At 41.6% G+C, this 13,001-nt stretch overlaps 1 protein-coding gene across 1 annotated transcript; it reads left to right on the top strand.

Moving 5' to 3' along the window:
* The first annotated feature begins 3,190 nt into the window (after window positions 1-3,190).
* On the top strand, window positions 3,191-11,030 carry LOC117379013 (zinc finger protein ZFP2-like). The gene is made up of 2 exons (XM_033975732.2): window positions 3,191-3,666; window positions 9,828-11,030. The coding sequence occupies exons 1-2, from the start codon at window positions 3,191-3,193 to the stop codon at window positions 11,023-11,025; spliced, it is 1,674 nt and encodes a 557-aa protein (XP_033831623.2). The 3' UTR covers window positions 11,026-11,030.
* Window positions 11,031-13,001: the final 1,971 nt, after the last annotated feature.

Raw genomic sequence — 13,001 nt, 5'->3', positions numbered from 1 at the left:
GGCTCACCCTGCGAAGTGAGTGTGTTCAGTACTGGATGGAGCTGTTTGACAAACTTAAAGAAGATGGACATTTTTTGGACAACTTTCTGGATAAATCCTTGATCCAGTTCTGTTTCATGAAAACAATACAGGTAGGCTCTTTTCACTTTTTACACCTTCTGACATAAATATTTTAAAATTGGTCTACTTTAGTCCTGATGTAGACCTGATTTTAAATTGAATTAAATTAATTAATTAAATGAATTGCAAAAGGGTTGGACCCCACTGAGTTAGGGTAATGACCAATGTACTAAACATGCAATGATTACTTCTGTTTGTATTCTAGGAAGAACTTAATGAGGTCGTTTTGACTTGGAACAACCATCGCATCCGTGCAGTAAACAATGCAAGATCACCTTATGGAAGGCCTTCCATATTGTATGCTGTTCCACAACTATATGGTGGTCAAAATTATTTACATCCCATAACTATGGACAAGGTCTCACTCTGCCTTGAGGAGTGCAGCTTCAGAGATTTTCCTTGTGACGAAGATGTGTTTAATATCTGTGTGGACTTGATGTCTGAGCATAATTTGTCTTTTTCAATTGATGTGTATCAAACTATTGACCTATACATTCGTTTACGAGAGCTCATCAATGATGAGTTGCAACAGCAATGAACAAACATATAATTGATCATCAAAAACAGATTAATAATAAATAAACAGTGGCCAGAATAGTGCTCAAGGTCCACTGACTTGTTCAAGACGCCAGAAACTTTACTGGAGCTAAATTTATTCATTTATAAAAGTACGTAGGTGATAAACACAACAGTCCTCTTGTCTCTTCTGCCCTGTACACTCACTTGCAATGTGTGCACTGGCTACAAACTCAGCACGACCTCCGTGAGTCATTCTGGACGAGCGGCACCTGTCCAGGTCTGATAAGGCGCGTAACAAGTCCACCATCTAGTGGTCACATTATGTCATGTTCCTGTTACACAAGACATCTTCAACTGAGTGCGTATTAACTCTACAATCACTGAAAGACAGGCCTTCGTTCAACTCTAGTCTCCATGTCAAAATTTGTCCAACATGGACTAATAGTAAATATAAAGTATAAAAAGCAGCTTTGATTGGTATGCAAAACGTGATGCAAGGTATTGGAGTTGGATGATGAGCGCTCGTTCCAGTGCGCTACTTGCCCAGAGGCCTGGACAGGTGCCGCTCGTGTCCAGAATGACTCGCGGAGGTCATGCTGAGCTTGTAGCCAGTGGGCACATTGCCAGAATATGATTGTACAGAGCAGAGGAGACAAGAGGACTGTTGTGTTTATCACCTACGTATTTTTTATAAACAAATAGCTCTGAATTAAGCTCCAGTAAAGTTTCTGGCGTGTTGAACAAGTCAGTGGGCCGTGAGCGTAATTCTGACCCATGTTTTGTGCCATGAGCGCTGTACCGACCACTTGTGAGCGCTTGTCTTCCGTGGTCTCAGCGGAGCGCTAGTTTGGTCACAAGCCCCCCCTCTTGCACGTGGAAGGCAAAGACAATTTAATCAATAAAAATGAACCAGAAATAATACTTCAAACACAAACTATGTTTTATTTATGCTATCAAACATTCCATCTTCCAGAAAATAATTGTTCACATAAACAGATCACAATATTGTTTACCCAGCATTTTTGGTGCATCCATCGATAACCATGGTACTGACCAGATGTCTCCAGTTGTTGCTCAATAAAAGCTGCCACTTCAGCCACATTCGTTTTATTTTTTCTGCGCCATAGACCCCTCTTGCTTAAAATGCGTTCAAGGGTGCGTTTGCTCACTGTTATTCCATGTGAATGTTCAAGTAAACGTAGTATTTTGTTAGTTGTAAAGCCGTCTCTAAAGTACTTCTCTGCCAACTCGGAAGTCATTTTGTAAATACTTAGAATGGGATTCCTATTTATATACGCAGAAACTCGTAATTACGAGTTTTAAACTCATAATTAGTAGTTTTAAAAGTCGTAATTACGAGTTTTAAACTCATAATTAGTAGTTTTAAAAGTCCTAATTACGAGTTTTAAACTCCTAATTACGAGTTTAAAACTACTAATTACGAGTTTAAAACTCGTAATTTCGACTTTCTGTGGGGCTTTTTTTTTTTTTTTTCATGGCGGAAACGGGCTTCCATACGTTTCCGCCATGAAAAAAAAAAAAAAAGCTCCACAGAAAGTCGAAATTACGAGTTTTAAACTCGTAATTAGGAGTTTTAAAACAACTAATTATGAGTTTAAAACTCGTAATTAGGACTTTTAAAAGTATGAATTATGAGTTTATAACTCGTAATTTTGGGAATGTAACATTTACAAAAAGTGAACCTTATCAATTTTTATTAAATGAATTTGGTATTTTAATAATTTCCTCAATAAACCAGCGGGGTTGTGACCAGCTGGCACTCTGCTCAGACCAGGAAAACGAGCGCTCACAGACACAGAGCACAGCTCATGAGTGGTCAGAACAGCACTCAGGGCCCACTGATTTGTTCAGAGCAGAGGAGACAGGAGGAGGACTGTTATGTTTATCACCTACATACTTTTAAAAAATGAATAAATTAAGCTCCAGTAAAGTTTCTGGCGTCTTGAACAAATCAGTGGGCCCTGAGTGCTGTTCTGACCACTCATGAGCTGTGCTCTGTGTCTGTGAGCGCTCGTTTTCCTGGTCTGAGCAGAGTGCCAGCTGGTCACAACCCCGCTGGTTTATTGAGGAAATTATTAAAATACCAAATTCATTTAATCAAAATTGATAAGGTTCACTTTTTGTAAATGTTACATTCCCAAAATTACGAGTTATAAACTCATAATTCATACTTTTAAAAGTCCTAATTACGAGTTTTAAACTCATAATTAGTAGTTTTAAAACTCATAATTACGAGTTTTAAACTCATAATTAGTAGTTTTAAAAGTCCTAATTACGAGTTTTAAACTCCTAATTAGGAGTTTTAAAACTCCTAATTAGGAGTTTAAAACTCGTAATTTCGACTTTCTGTGGAGCTTTTATTTTTTTTTTCATGGCGGAAACGGGCTTCCATATGTTTGTGTGTGGAGCTGCTGAGACACACTTCAATAAAGACTCACTGCACTCAAAAGTTATCTTAATCTGTTTGTATCAAAGTTTGACAGAAAAATATTTTCTGAAGCTTTTGTAAAGTAAATACTTCCGCCAGTACATGCCCTCCAAACCCGCAAAATACGGCATCAAGCTGTGGGTCGCGTGCGACGCGCGGTCCAGTTACGCGTGGAAAATGCAGGTGTACACCGGTAAAGCTCGGAAGGATGGCCCCGCAGAGAAGAACCTGGCCGCGCGGGTCGCGCTGGACCTCACCGAGGGACTGGGACCGGGCCGCACCGTGACGTGCGACAACTTTTTCACCTCGTTCCAGCTCGCCCGGAGGCTGTTCTTCGAGAGGGGACTCACCCTGTTGGGGACGCTGCGCGCCAACAGGACGGAGGTCCCGCGCGAACTGGCCCGCCCGCCTACTACCCGGGGGAACGGCAGACGGGTCGGGTCCTCCACGAACCCGGGACGCATCCGCGTCCGAAATCGCGACGCGCGCCTGTTCCGGCGAAAAGGAAGAGGTGTCCAACGTGCCCCAGAAGCAAGGACGTCAAAACCACAAACGTGTGCCGGGGGTGCGGTGTGCACGTGTGTGGAAAATGCGCTCTATCCTTCTGCCCCGCTTGCGCCCCGGTCTGATTTTTATTTTATTTTTATTTTTTATTATTTATTATTTATTTTTTATTTTTTATTTTATTCTTTTATTTTGATTTTTTTTTTCTTTTTACGTTTTATTATTATTATTTATTTATTTATTCAATTATTATTATTATTATTTTTTTTTTTTAGGTTTATGGTTCTCATCATTCATCCCTTATTCGTTTTGTTTTGTATCCACGCCCTCTAGTGGTAATAAAGTGGTTTAGCAAAAGATCAGAATTAACCTGGCCCAAATACCGAATTGCCAAAAAAAAAAAAAAAAAAACTGTCAATATCCCACTTTATGTGCAACTGATCTGAGCGTTCTCTGGTTTATAGACTGTGAATGTAAACATAAATAAATGAATAAATAAATGAACTAAACAATTTATTATTATTTTTCCATTACTTCTGTCTCTGTTACATTTTTAACAAGGTATACACGCGTACGCACGCACGCCTCTCTTTTTTATTTTTATTTTATTGTTATCGATGGGACTGGGGTCTCTAGGACCCCCGCCGTCCCAACCCCCGCCTCAGAGTCCTCCTCCATTTTGTTTCATGAAGTCCTCCTCCATTTTGATTTTGTTTCCATGAACGGACTAGGGGTCTCCAGGACCCCCGTCACGGCTCTTCTCCGTTTATTTATTTATTTATTTATTTTCGCGAACAGGCTCGGAGGGGGGGGCTCCCGGACCCCCCCCCCCGCGAGCCACACCGCACCGCCTCTCGGCGGGGGTCTCCTGGACCCCCCCCACACCGCACCGCCTCTCGCGGGGGTCTCCTGGACCCCCACACCGCACCGCCGCTCGCTGGGGTCTCCTGGACCCCCCCACCGCCGCTCGCCGCTCAGGGGGGTCTCCTGGACCCCCCCACACCGCACCGCCGCTCGCTGGGGTCTCCTGGACCCCCTCGCCGCCGCTCAGGGGGGGGTCTCCTGGACCCCCCATCACACTGCACCGCCTCTCGGTGGGGGGGGGGGTCTCCAGGACCCCCGTCACGGCTCTTCTCCGTTTATTTATTTATTTTCACGAACAGGCTCGCGGGGGTCCCCCTTTGAACTGATCGAATCCAGTCGTCATTTTGATAGAACACTCCTAACAAGAGGAAGATGCTAACCACCGCAGAAAAAGTTGGACTTCTAGACATGCTGAGGGAAGGTACAAGTTACGTGTTACTGTAGGGGGCGCCATTACAGAATAAATGAATCTTTGGTTCATCACATAAAGAAGGAGGAAAATAACATAAGGACAACAGCAGCAATAAGTTTTAACAAGGAAGCAAAAAGGGTTGTAACTGCAACAAGACCATGGTAAGGATGGAGTCTGCTTTAGCTTTGAGGATCAGTGACTGCAGGAAAAAGAAGATTATGAGGCTTATGGGGCTTTGAACCCTTTGGAACTATTGGGTTGGGATTTGGTTCATTACTTGAAGCTTCACTGATTTGAACGTGGGCGTCATCTGCTGGCACATTGGTTGTACTGCAGCCATGCAAAAGGTTGATGGCCCTGTGCACTTTAAGTTTCGCTGTATTTGTGCACTTTTGTTATTAAGTTACCAGAGTTGGTAACTTTTACTCTGTATTGTATGCCTCTTTGTTTCTCTTTGTCTTTGTATTTATGTTTGCCAAAGAAGACAATAATTTCCCCCTCTTGCGGATCAATAAAGTATATAGTTCTAAATAAAACTGAAGCAGACTTCAGTTCATGTGTTGCTTTTCCTTCTTGCTCCATCCTACCAATATGTAGATGATTCACTTAATTGTCATCCACCAATGTTAAAAACATGAAGAATGAAATGTCCTCTGGTCAGCATGAACTAAATGATATAGGTGAATATGCAAATAAAAAATAGAATATTGACCTAATGATTCTGACAATTATGAGTTCATGTATGTATATTCTTGGATCAAGTAATGACGCTAACAAGAAGACACTTGTGGTCTCTATTCCACTGAGTTTGTCTTTCAAAATTCTATTTAGGTTTATGCCAAGGTGTTTCGCCATTTCATTTGTGTTCTGTGCAATCACCTCAGTTAAAGAATACTTCAGCATTTTTATCATCGGTATTATTTTTGATCCTGACACTCTTTTCTTGTGAGAGTTCTACAGTGGCAGCATGAAAAGGTGACAAGATCGTTATGCACTGGGATGCACACTCCCACTCGTTTGCAGTCAGTGGTTGCAAATCTGTGGGCAGAGTAGACAGAGCAGCTTCCCTCTGCTCATAAAACTGCTGCATCATCTCATGGTGCTATTCCATCTGGTGTCCACCTCAATTATTAATTTTGTGACAGGACGGCCCATTTGCACCTGGATCTGCTGCAGCTTCTCTTTTGCTGTGGTACTTGATTTAAAATAAGTGACAATCAGCCTCATTTTTGATCATACATTATCTAAACCAGGAGTAGCATCCATGTACTTTTTCACTATTAAGTTCAGTGCATGTGCCAGGCAGACGGCATGCCGCACCTGCACAATATTTGCTGCAGCATCAGTCACCAAGCACTTCACCTTCTCTTCCAGAGCCCATTCCCTTAAAAGCTCTTGAGCAGTTCCAGCGATGTTCTCTGCTGTGTAACTCATAGGAAAAGGCTAAACTCCCAAAGGGTGGTGGAGAGTTCACCTGAATGAATGCTATGACGGGTAACAGCCAAATACACATCCATGTTGATAGAGGTCCACATGACTGCAGTCAGGCCGACACTGTTAGCATTCTGCAGGGCTGCCTTTGCCTGTTCCTTTTCCTCCACATACCTCCTCTCCACCATGGCTTTAACTGCCTGTCTTGATGGAAGGGTGTATGTCGGATCCAGTTTATCCACCAGAGCACGGAAGCCAGGATCAGACACCACAGTGAAAGGCTGGGAACCTTTCACTATGAAGTCCACTACAACTTCATCAAGCTCCTGCTTCCTGCTCCCTAAAATATAAAAGTTGGCAGAACAATAAATTAATTTAGTTTTAGCAGAAACAAAACCATGTAAATGAAACTGCAGGGAAAAGGTTTAAGTGTAAAATTTGCAATGTATAATTCTAGCTCACTATTACATTTTAATAATCATTTTATAGACTCAAACCTGGACTCATTGCTCATAAACATTTACAGAAGTGCAGTGAAGGATGAAAGTGACACTATATATATTGCTTGAAACTGAAAACATTATGCCCACTCACCTGGTGCTGGTGGACACGTCATCACAGCAGCACTACTGGCTCCATCCTCATGTTTGACACATTAATGCCTCATCATTGATGACGGGAACAAAGCAAACACTTCACCTGCAAATTAAAAATGAGATGTATGTGTGGTTTATTCTTTTTAAATGTATTTTTTGTGTAAGTGTTGAAATATATGTTAACAAATAACCTTGTTCAGCGGCACCATTTCAAAATGCTCCCAGACTTGAGATCTCTTCCTGGTTGGTTCCATTGCAAAGCAATAAGAAAGAAAACCTACGAAAGCTAATCAAATCAATCCAAATAATATTGACCAGATAGGCAACGCATCGCATTGTTTCAGCCATTTTAAAGACAACTGAGATATTTTTTGTCATATTTTCAAAGCTCCGCCCATTGAACCAAACCAGTCAGCTGATTCAGTCCGAATGAAGCGGTGAATTGGTTCAGACATCATCAGTCACGTGACTTGAAGCTCGCTCCGGAGCAGTGTTTCAGAAAAAAAAACTGCTGAGTTTTGGGTCTTGGTTCGAAGCTCTGTGTCAGAGGGAACATCACTAACTACAGCGGAGCGGCGCCAGGACGAAGAGGCGCCAGGACGAAGAGGTCAGAGGAACTATGAAATACACGAGTCACTATCAATCATTTCTTATGTGTCCAACCTCGTAGATTGATCATTAAAATGAAATTTGTAACAGCATTTCTAAAAGCTGTCTTTTTTATTTACAGTTTTGTACAGTATTTGGTTTCATTTTATATTATTGTGCTTTTTTTTTTTTTTTAAACTACAAAGGTTTGAACTTTGAAAGTGTTTAAACAAGAGAGAAATGTGAGAAAATGTTAATGTCTGTCTACTGATTGGACCAGACTGACTAATCAGAAGCATTTGATCCTACAAGACAAAAGGGAGTATTACAATAATAAAGGTAATGAAGTGTCAGTCGCCAGGTGGATCAGCCCGTGGAGCTGTGGGGTGATGGGTTGAGGCAGAGGTGTGAAGGGCTGAGGGAGTGGGGCATTGTCAAAATGAAGACTAAGTGAAAAAAAATTAAATAAAAATCTACATGATTTAAAATGACCAGTAATCTTAAGTTAGTCTTTATGATTAAGTCACAGGTCTTTTTACAAGGGCACGAGACAGGGATGTCCACTATGTCCATTTATTTTCATTAAGACCAAACCCAAACTATTGGAGGGGAACCACCCCCAGCCCCACCACAAGATCAGTCTGAATGTTTAACATTTTACTCTACTTCCAAGCAGAAAAATACCCAAAATATGCAATCTTCCAATCCTTCACAACGTTAAATATTTGAATCTGTATCAATATTTAACTCCTGGGATGAAAGTCAAACAAAACAAACATAACTTTATCTACAATGACAAACAGTAAACACTTACATCAAATGTAATACAAAAACTTTGTTCTGTTTTCATGAGATTTCTATCAGTGCCTTCAGGCAAGTGAAAAATCAATGGGCTGAATAAGATATTTGAGCCACTGAAAAGTTGACCTTATCTTTTTTTTTTTTAAATATCTAGTGGGTCTTTGATGACATTAGGTTGTGGGTCTTAATAATTCTCTATAATAAGTCTAACCAGGGCCAGTGCAGTGATTGGTATTTGTAGCATAGTTAGTAGTTGTGACAATAAAGGGGTCATTAAAATTGTCTATATAAAAATCACCTTGTATTTACATTTCTGGTTGGTCTTATTTTGATGACATAGTTTAGGTTTAGGGTCATTTACATATATTGTTCTTTGTAGTGAGGACTTCTGGTTTGTAAGTACAGTCAGATGTTCAGCATTAAGGCTGATTTTCTGGAGGGTCTGGGGATTTGTTCTTCTCTAATAGTTGGGGTTTGGTTTGATGAAAACATATGGGGACAGTGGACATCCCTGTCTAGTGACTGTGTGCAGTGTAAAGACCTGTGAAATAATCATAAACATGACTTGGTGATTGCAGGTCATTGTAGCTCATGTAAATATTTGATTTTTAGCCTCAGGAGGCTGTAGTGAGTCAATGATGTAAACCTGTTTTTTTAACCCATCCCCCTCTCCTCCCCCACACAGCCACATGTCTTCACTTTGCCAGTGCCCCACTCCCTCAGCCCTTCACACCTCTGCCTCAGCCCATCAGCCCACAGCTCCATGGACTGATCCACCTGGCTGACTGACACTTCATTACCTTTATTATTGTAATGCTGCCTTTTGTCTTGTGGGGCAGAATAATGTCCCTCTCTCATGTGAGTTTTGCACCGCCCTCAAACGCTCCCGACTGGCTGCTGTGGTCCAATCAAAAGAGTGGAGATGGGTGGAGGGAGGAGCTTTTAACCAACTGCAGCAATGTTCAGAGACAGAGAAGGGGTAGTCACTGGACACAAGAAGCTGCTCTATATGTCAGGCCTGAAACATAACTTTTGACTGATTAAAGGACTTGGAGAACTCTCTGCCACTACTCCTGTAAGTATATCTTATCTGTCGTCCAGGTGGGGTCAAAGACGGTTAAATTCCCCTGTAAATGTTACCTCAATTTGTCTTTTGCTACTGTTACGGCCCATGACTTAAAGAGCTACCATGAATTTAGAGATTGACATACGACTTGTTTTTATTTTACAAAAATGTCATTTAATAGGTTGATGTAAAGAAAATATGCTAAAGACGCTAGGTTCACTGCCTCTAGACCGATTTGGTGTCCTGGGGAAGAGAGAGAAGAAAGATAAATTAGTGAGTGGTCCACTTTTCCCTTGGCAGGGTCATCAGGTGTCCCTGACAGTAAGACAAGGGGCCATTACAGCTACTGGCAACAATATTACATAAAAATAAAAATTCATGCAAACTGACAACTTGCTTGTTGTAGAAAGCCACATCAAAACACAGTGTTTAGGTCATTTACTACATTAACATCTACTTTCCTTTTTTCTATTGCAGAACCACAGCATCCGAGAGAATGAAGTTCACATGTGACCAGTGTGGAAAGATGTGGTCATGTGCTTCCAAACTCAAAGTTCACTACAGAACTCACACAGGAGAGAAGCCATTTAAATGTGACCTGTGTGGAAAAGAATTTAAAAATTCAGGTGACCTGAATCGACACATGAGAATCCACACAGGAGAAAGGCCGTACAGCTGTGACCAGTGTGGGAATGGATTTAAACTGGGTGGTGCACTCAAAGCACATATGAGAATCCACACAGGAGAAAGACCATACAGCTGTGACCAGTGTGGGAAGGAATTTACACATGCTGGTACACTCAAAGCACATATGAGAATCCACACAGGAGAAAGACCGTACAGCTGTGACCAGTGTGGGAAGGCATTTAAAGACTTGGGTACACTCAAAGCACATATGAGAATCCACACAGGAGAAAGACCGTACAGCTGTGACCAGTGTGGGAAGGCATTTAAAGACTTGGGTACACTCAAAGTACATATGAGAATCCACACGGGAGAAAGGCCATATGGCTGTGACCAGTGTGGGAATGAATTTAAACAGGCTGGTGCACTCAAAGCACACATGAGAATCCACACAGGAGAAAGACCGTACAGCTGTGACCAGTGTGGGAATGAATTTAAACTGGCTGGTGCACTCAAAGCACATTTGAGAATCCACACAGGAGAAAGGCCATATGGCTGTGACCAGTGTGGGAATGAATTTAAACAGGCTGGTGCACTCAAAGCACATATGAGAATCCACATGGGAGAAAGGCCATACAGCTGTGACCAGTGTGGGAAGGCATTTAAAGACTCGGGTTCACTCAAAGTACATATGAGAATCCACACAGGGGAGAAGCCATTTGAATGTGACCAGTGTGGTAAGCAATTTAAATATTCTAGTGCCCTCCATCAGCATATGAGAATTCACACAGGAGACAAACCATCTGACTGTGAAGAGAGTGGGAAGGCTTTAAGATCTGTGAGGAACCGTCTGAACCAAGTTTCCAGACTGAAGAGAAAAGCAGCAGCTGTGACCAGTGTGGGAGGACCTGCTCATCTGAAAGTGCACTGTCTTGAACACACTAAAGGAGACAGAGCTGCTGAGGCTGGATCATGTGAGGCTAAAGTCAGACTCAAAAAGCTGGAGATCAGGCTTCAGAGACTCCAGACTGTGGAGTCGACCTCTGTGTAGAGTCAAAAACCATAAGTGAAAAAATATTAATCTTAACATATAATTTTCGTGAGCTTTTTTTTCCAAACTTTTCAGCTGGAATTTACTTTTTCCATCTTATTTGTATTTTATTTTTTTAAACAAGTTGTTCTGATTCACAGAAACACTCTTGTTAGTTACTCCACAACAAAGTTTATTCTTCATGGATGTTGTGATGACAATATTAAATGTAAAATAAAGAAAATGAGAATATAAAGTCTACCTTTTTTTTTTTTTAGACAATTTGTCATGTCTTACATATGAATCAAGGAACTTTAGAAATGCCACAAATACATACACACAAAGAGCTGAAACAGTGTGAGCTTTTCTTACATAAACATTTGTTAAGTTGTTGATTATTGGTTGTCAAACACTTCTAACTTATGCAATACAAAACATTCTGTTTTCATGGGATTTGTCTGAGTGCCTTCAGATGAATAATCAATAGGCTTAATAATTACTTAAGTTATTTCATCACCTCTGATCAACAATAATTTGCCTTTTTCATAAATTCTCATTCCTCTCTGGGGATTTATATTTAGGCCACCGTGCACTTAAAGATATTCTCTTATGAGTTATTCCCACCAAGGGGGGGGAAAAAAAAAAAAAAAAAAAAAAAAGTCTAATCAGGACCAATGAAGTGATTGGTATTTGTAGCGTAGTTAGTAGTTGTTTTATGGTTTCCTGCTTCTGAAGAGTGCAGACTGTCGTAACCAGCGGGGCGTAGGGACCAAAAGCTGCGAGACTCACGAGCTTTTACAGTGTCTTTATTCACAATAAGTGTTCATAGAAACCAAAGCTCAGTAATAAGTGTTCATAGAAACAAAAGTTCATATATCCACAGGGCCGGGGAAAAGAGGCAGCTTCATAGCGTAGTGTCTGGTATTACATAGTTCATTAATCCAAAGTAGCTGCGGAGCGTGGGTGCGGGTCCGTGAGCGCAGAGAGACACAGTGCACGGCAGTGAAGACACAAGACGTACCAGGGTGGAGGTGCGGGTGCTGGGGAAGTCCGGAGCTGGTTCTGGGGCGGAGATCTGGAGCAGGGCAAAAAGGTTCCAATGAGACAAAATAGACAAGCATGAATCAAAGTACTAAGCCATGAGCATAATCACGTGAAACACGCGGACGTTCCGGCCCGAGTGACTCGTCCGAACCCCTCTTATCAGGTGGCGTTGATTGCGCTGATGGGGAGCAGGTGCGCGTTGGAGGAGTCCGGATTCCGCCCAGCTCCGGAGACAGACAGGTGAGGGAGGAGGGAAGACGAGGGCACAGGGAGAGCAGAGCAGGAATCGTGACACAGACCCAGACCTTCCTTGCTCCTGCTGCTTCCTTCTTGACTTTTTCATCATTTTTCCTCTTCCAGTGCTGGAAGATTTGTTTAGTTATGATTTTCTTTTAAGGAAACCGAGACTTTCAAATCATTTTTCCATTGTTTAAGTACATTTCTGATGTACCAGTGACATGTTGGGGGGAAGAAACCAAAGGAATTCTTTCTGCAAACGCTATTGGAACTATCAACAAAAAAATAATGAGTTACAAGCACAGATATTTGTTTTAGAATCTGAAAAAGGACTTCACCAAACTTCAGATTTGAATTTGAAACACGAGTAAATAAAAAGGGTGGAGGTGTGTGTGCATTTCTTCGAGATGATTTGGTCAGTCACAGGTTGTCATTTGGGGTGTTTATCTTTTGAGTATGTTTCATTCAAAATGCAGCTAAAACAATCCCCCTCCATACTCTACTTAGTCATATACAAACCTCCCCAGCACTGTCTGAGTTTTATTGATGATTTTACTGAGATGCTGTCAGTCGTATGCACAGACTTTGATGGTTTAGTCATTACAGGTGATTTTATTGTACATGTGGATAATGTGTTGGACAGGAACGCTAAAGAGCTCAGTTCTGTCCTTGAAACCTTTGGTCTGACTCAGCATGTCAGCGAGCCCAACCACAAC

Source organism: Periophthalmus magnuspinnatus, chromosome 11, assembly GCF_009829125.3.
Source record: "Periophthalmus magnuspinnatus isolate fPerMag1 chromosome 11, fPerMag1.2.pri, whole genome shotgun sequence".
NCBI lineage: Eukaryota > Metazoa > Chordata > Actinopteri > Gobiiformes > Gobiidae > Periophthalmus > Periophthalmus magnuspinnatus.
This window is presented reverse-complemented; position numbering and strand designations above follow the sequence as displayed.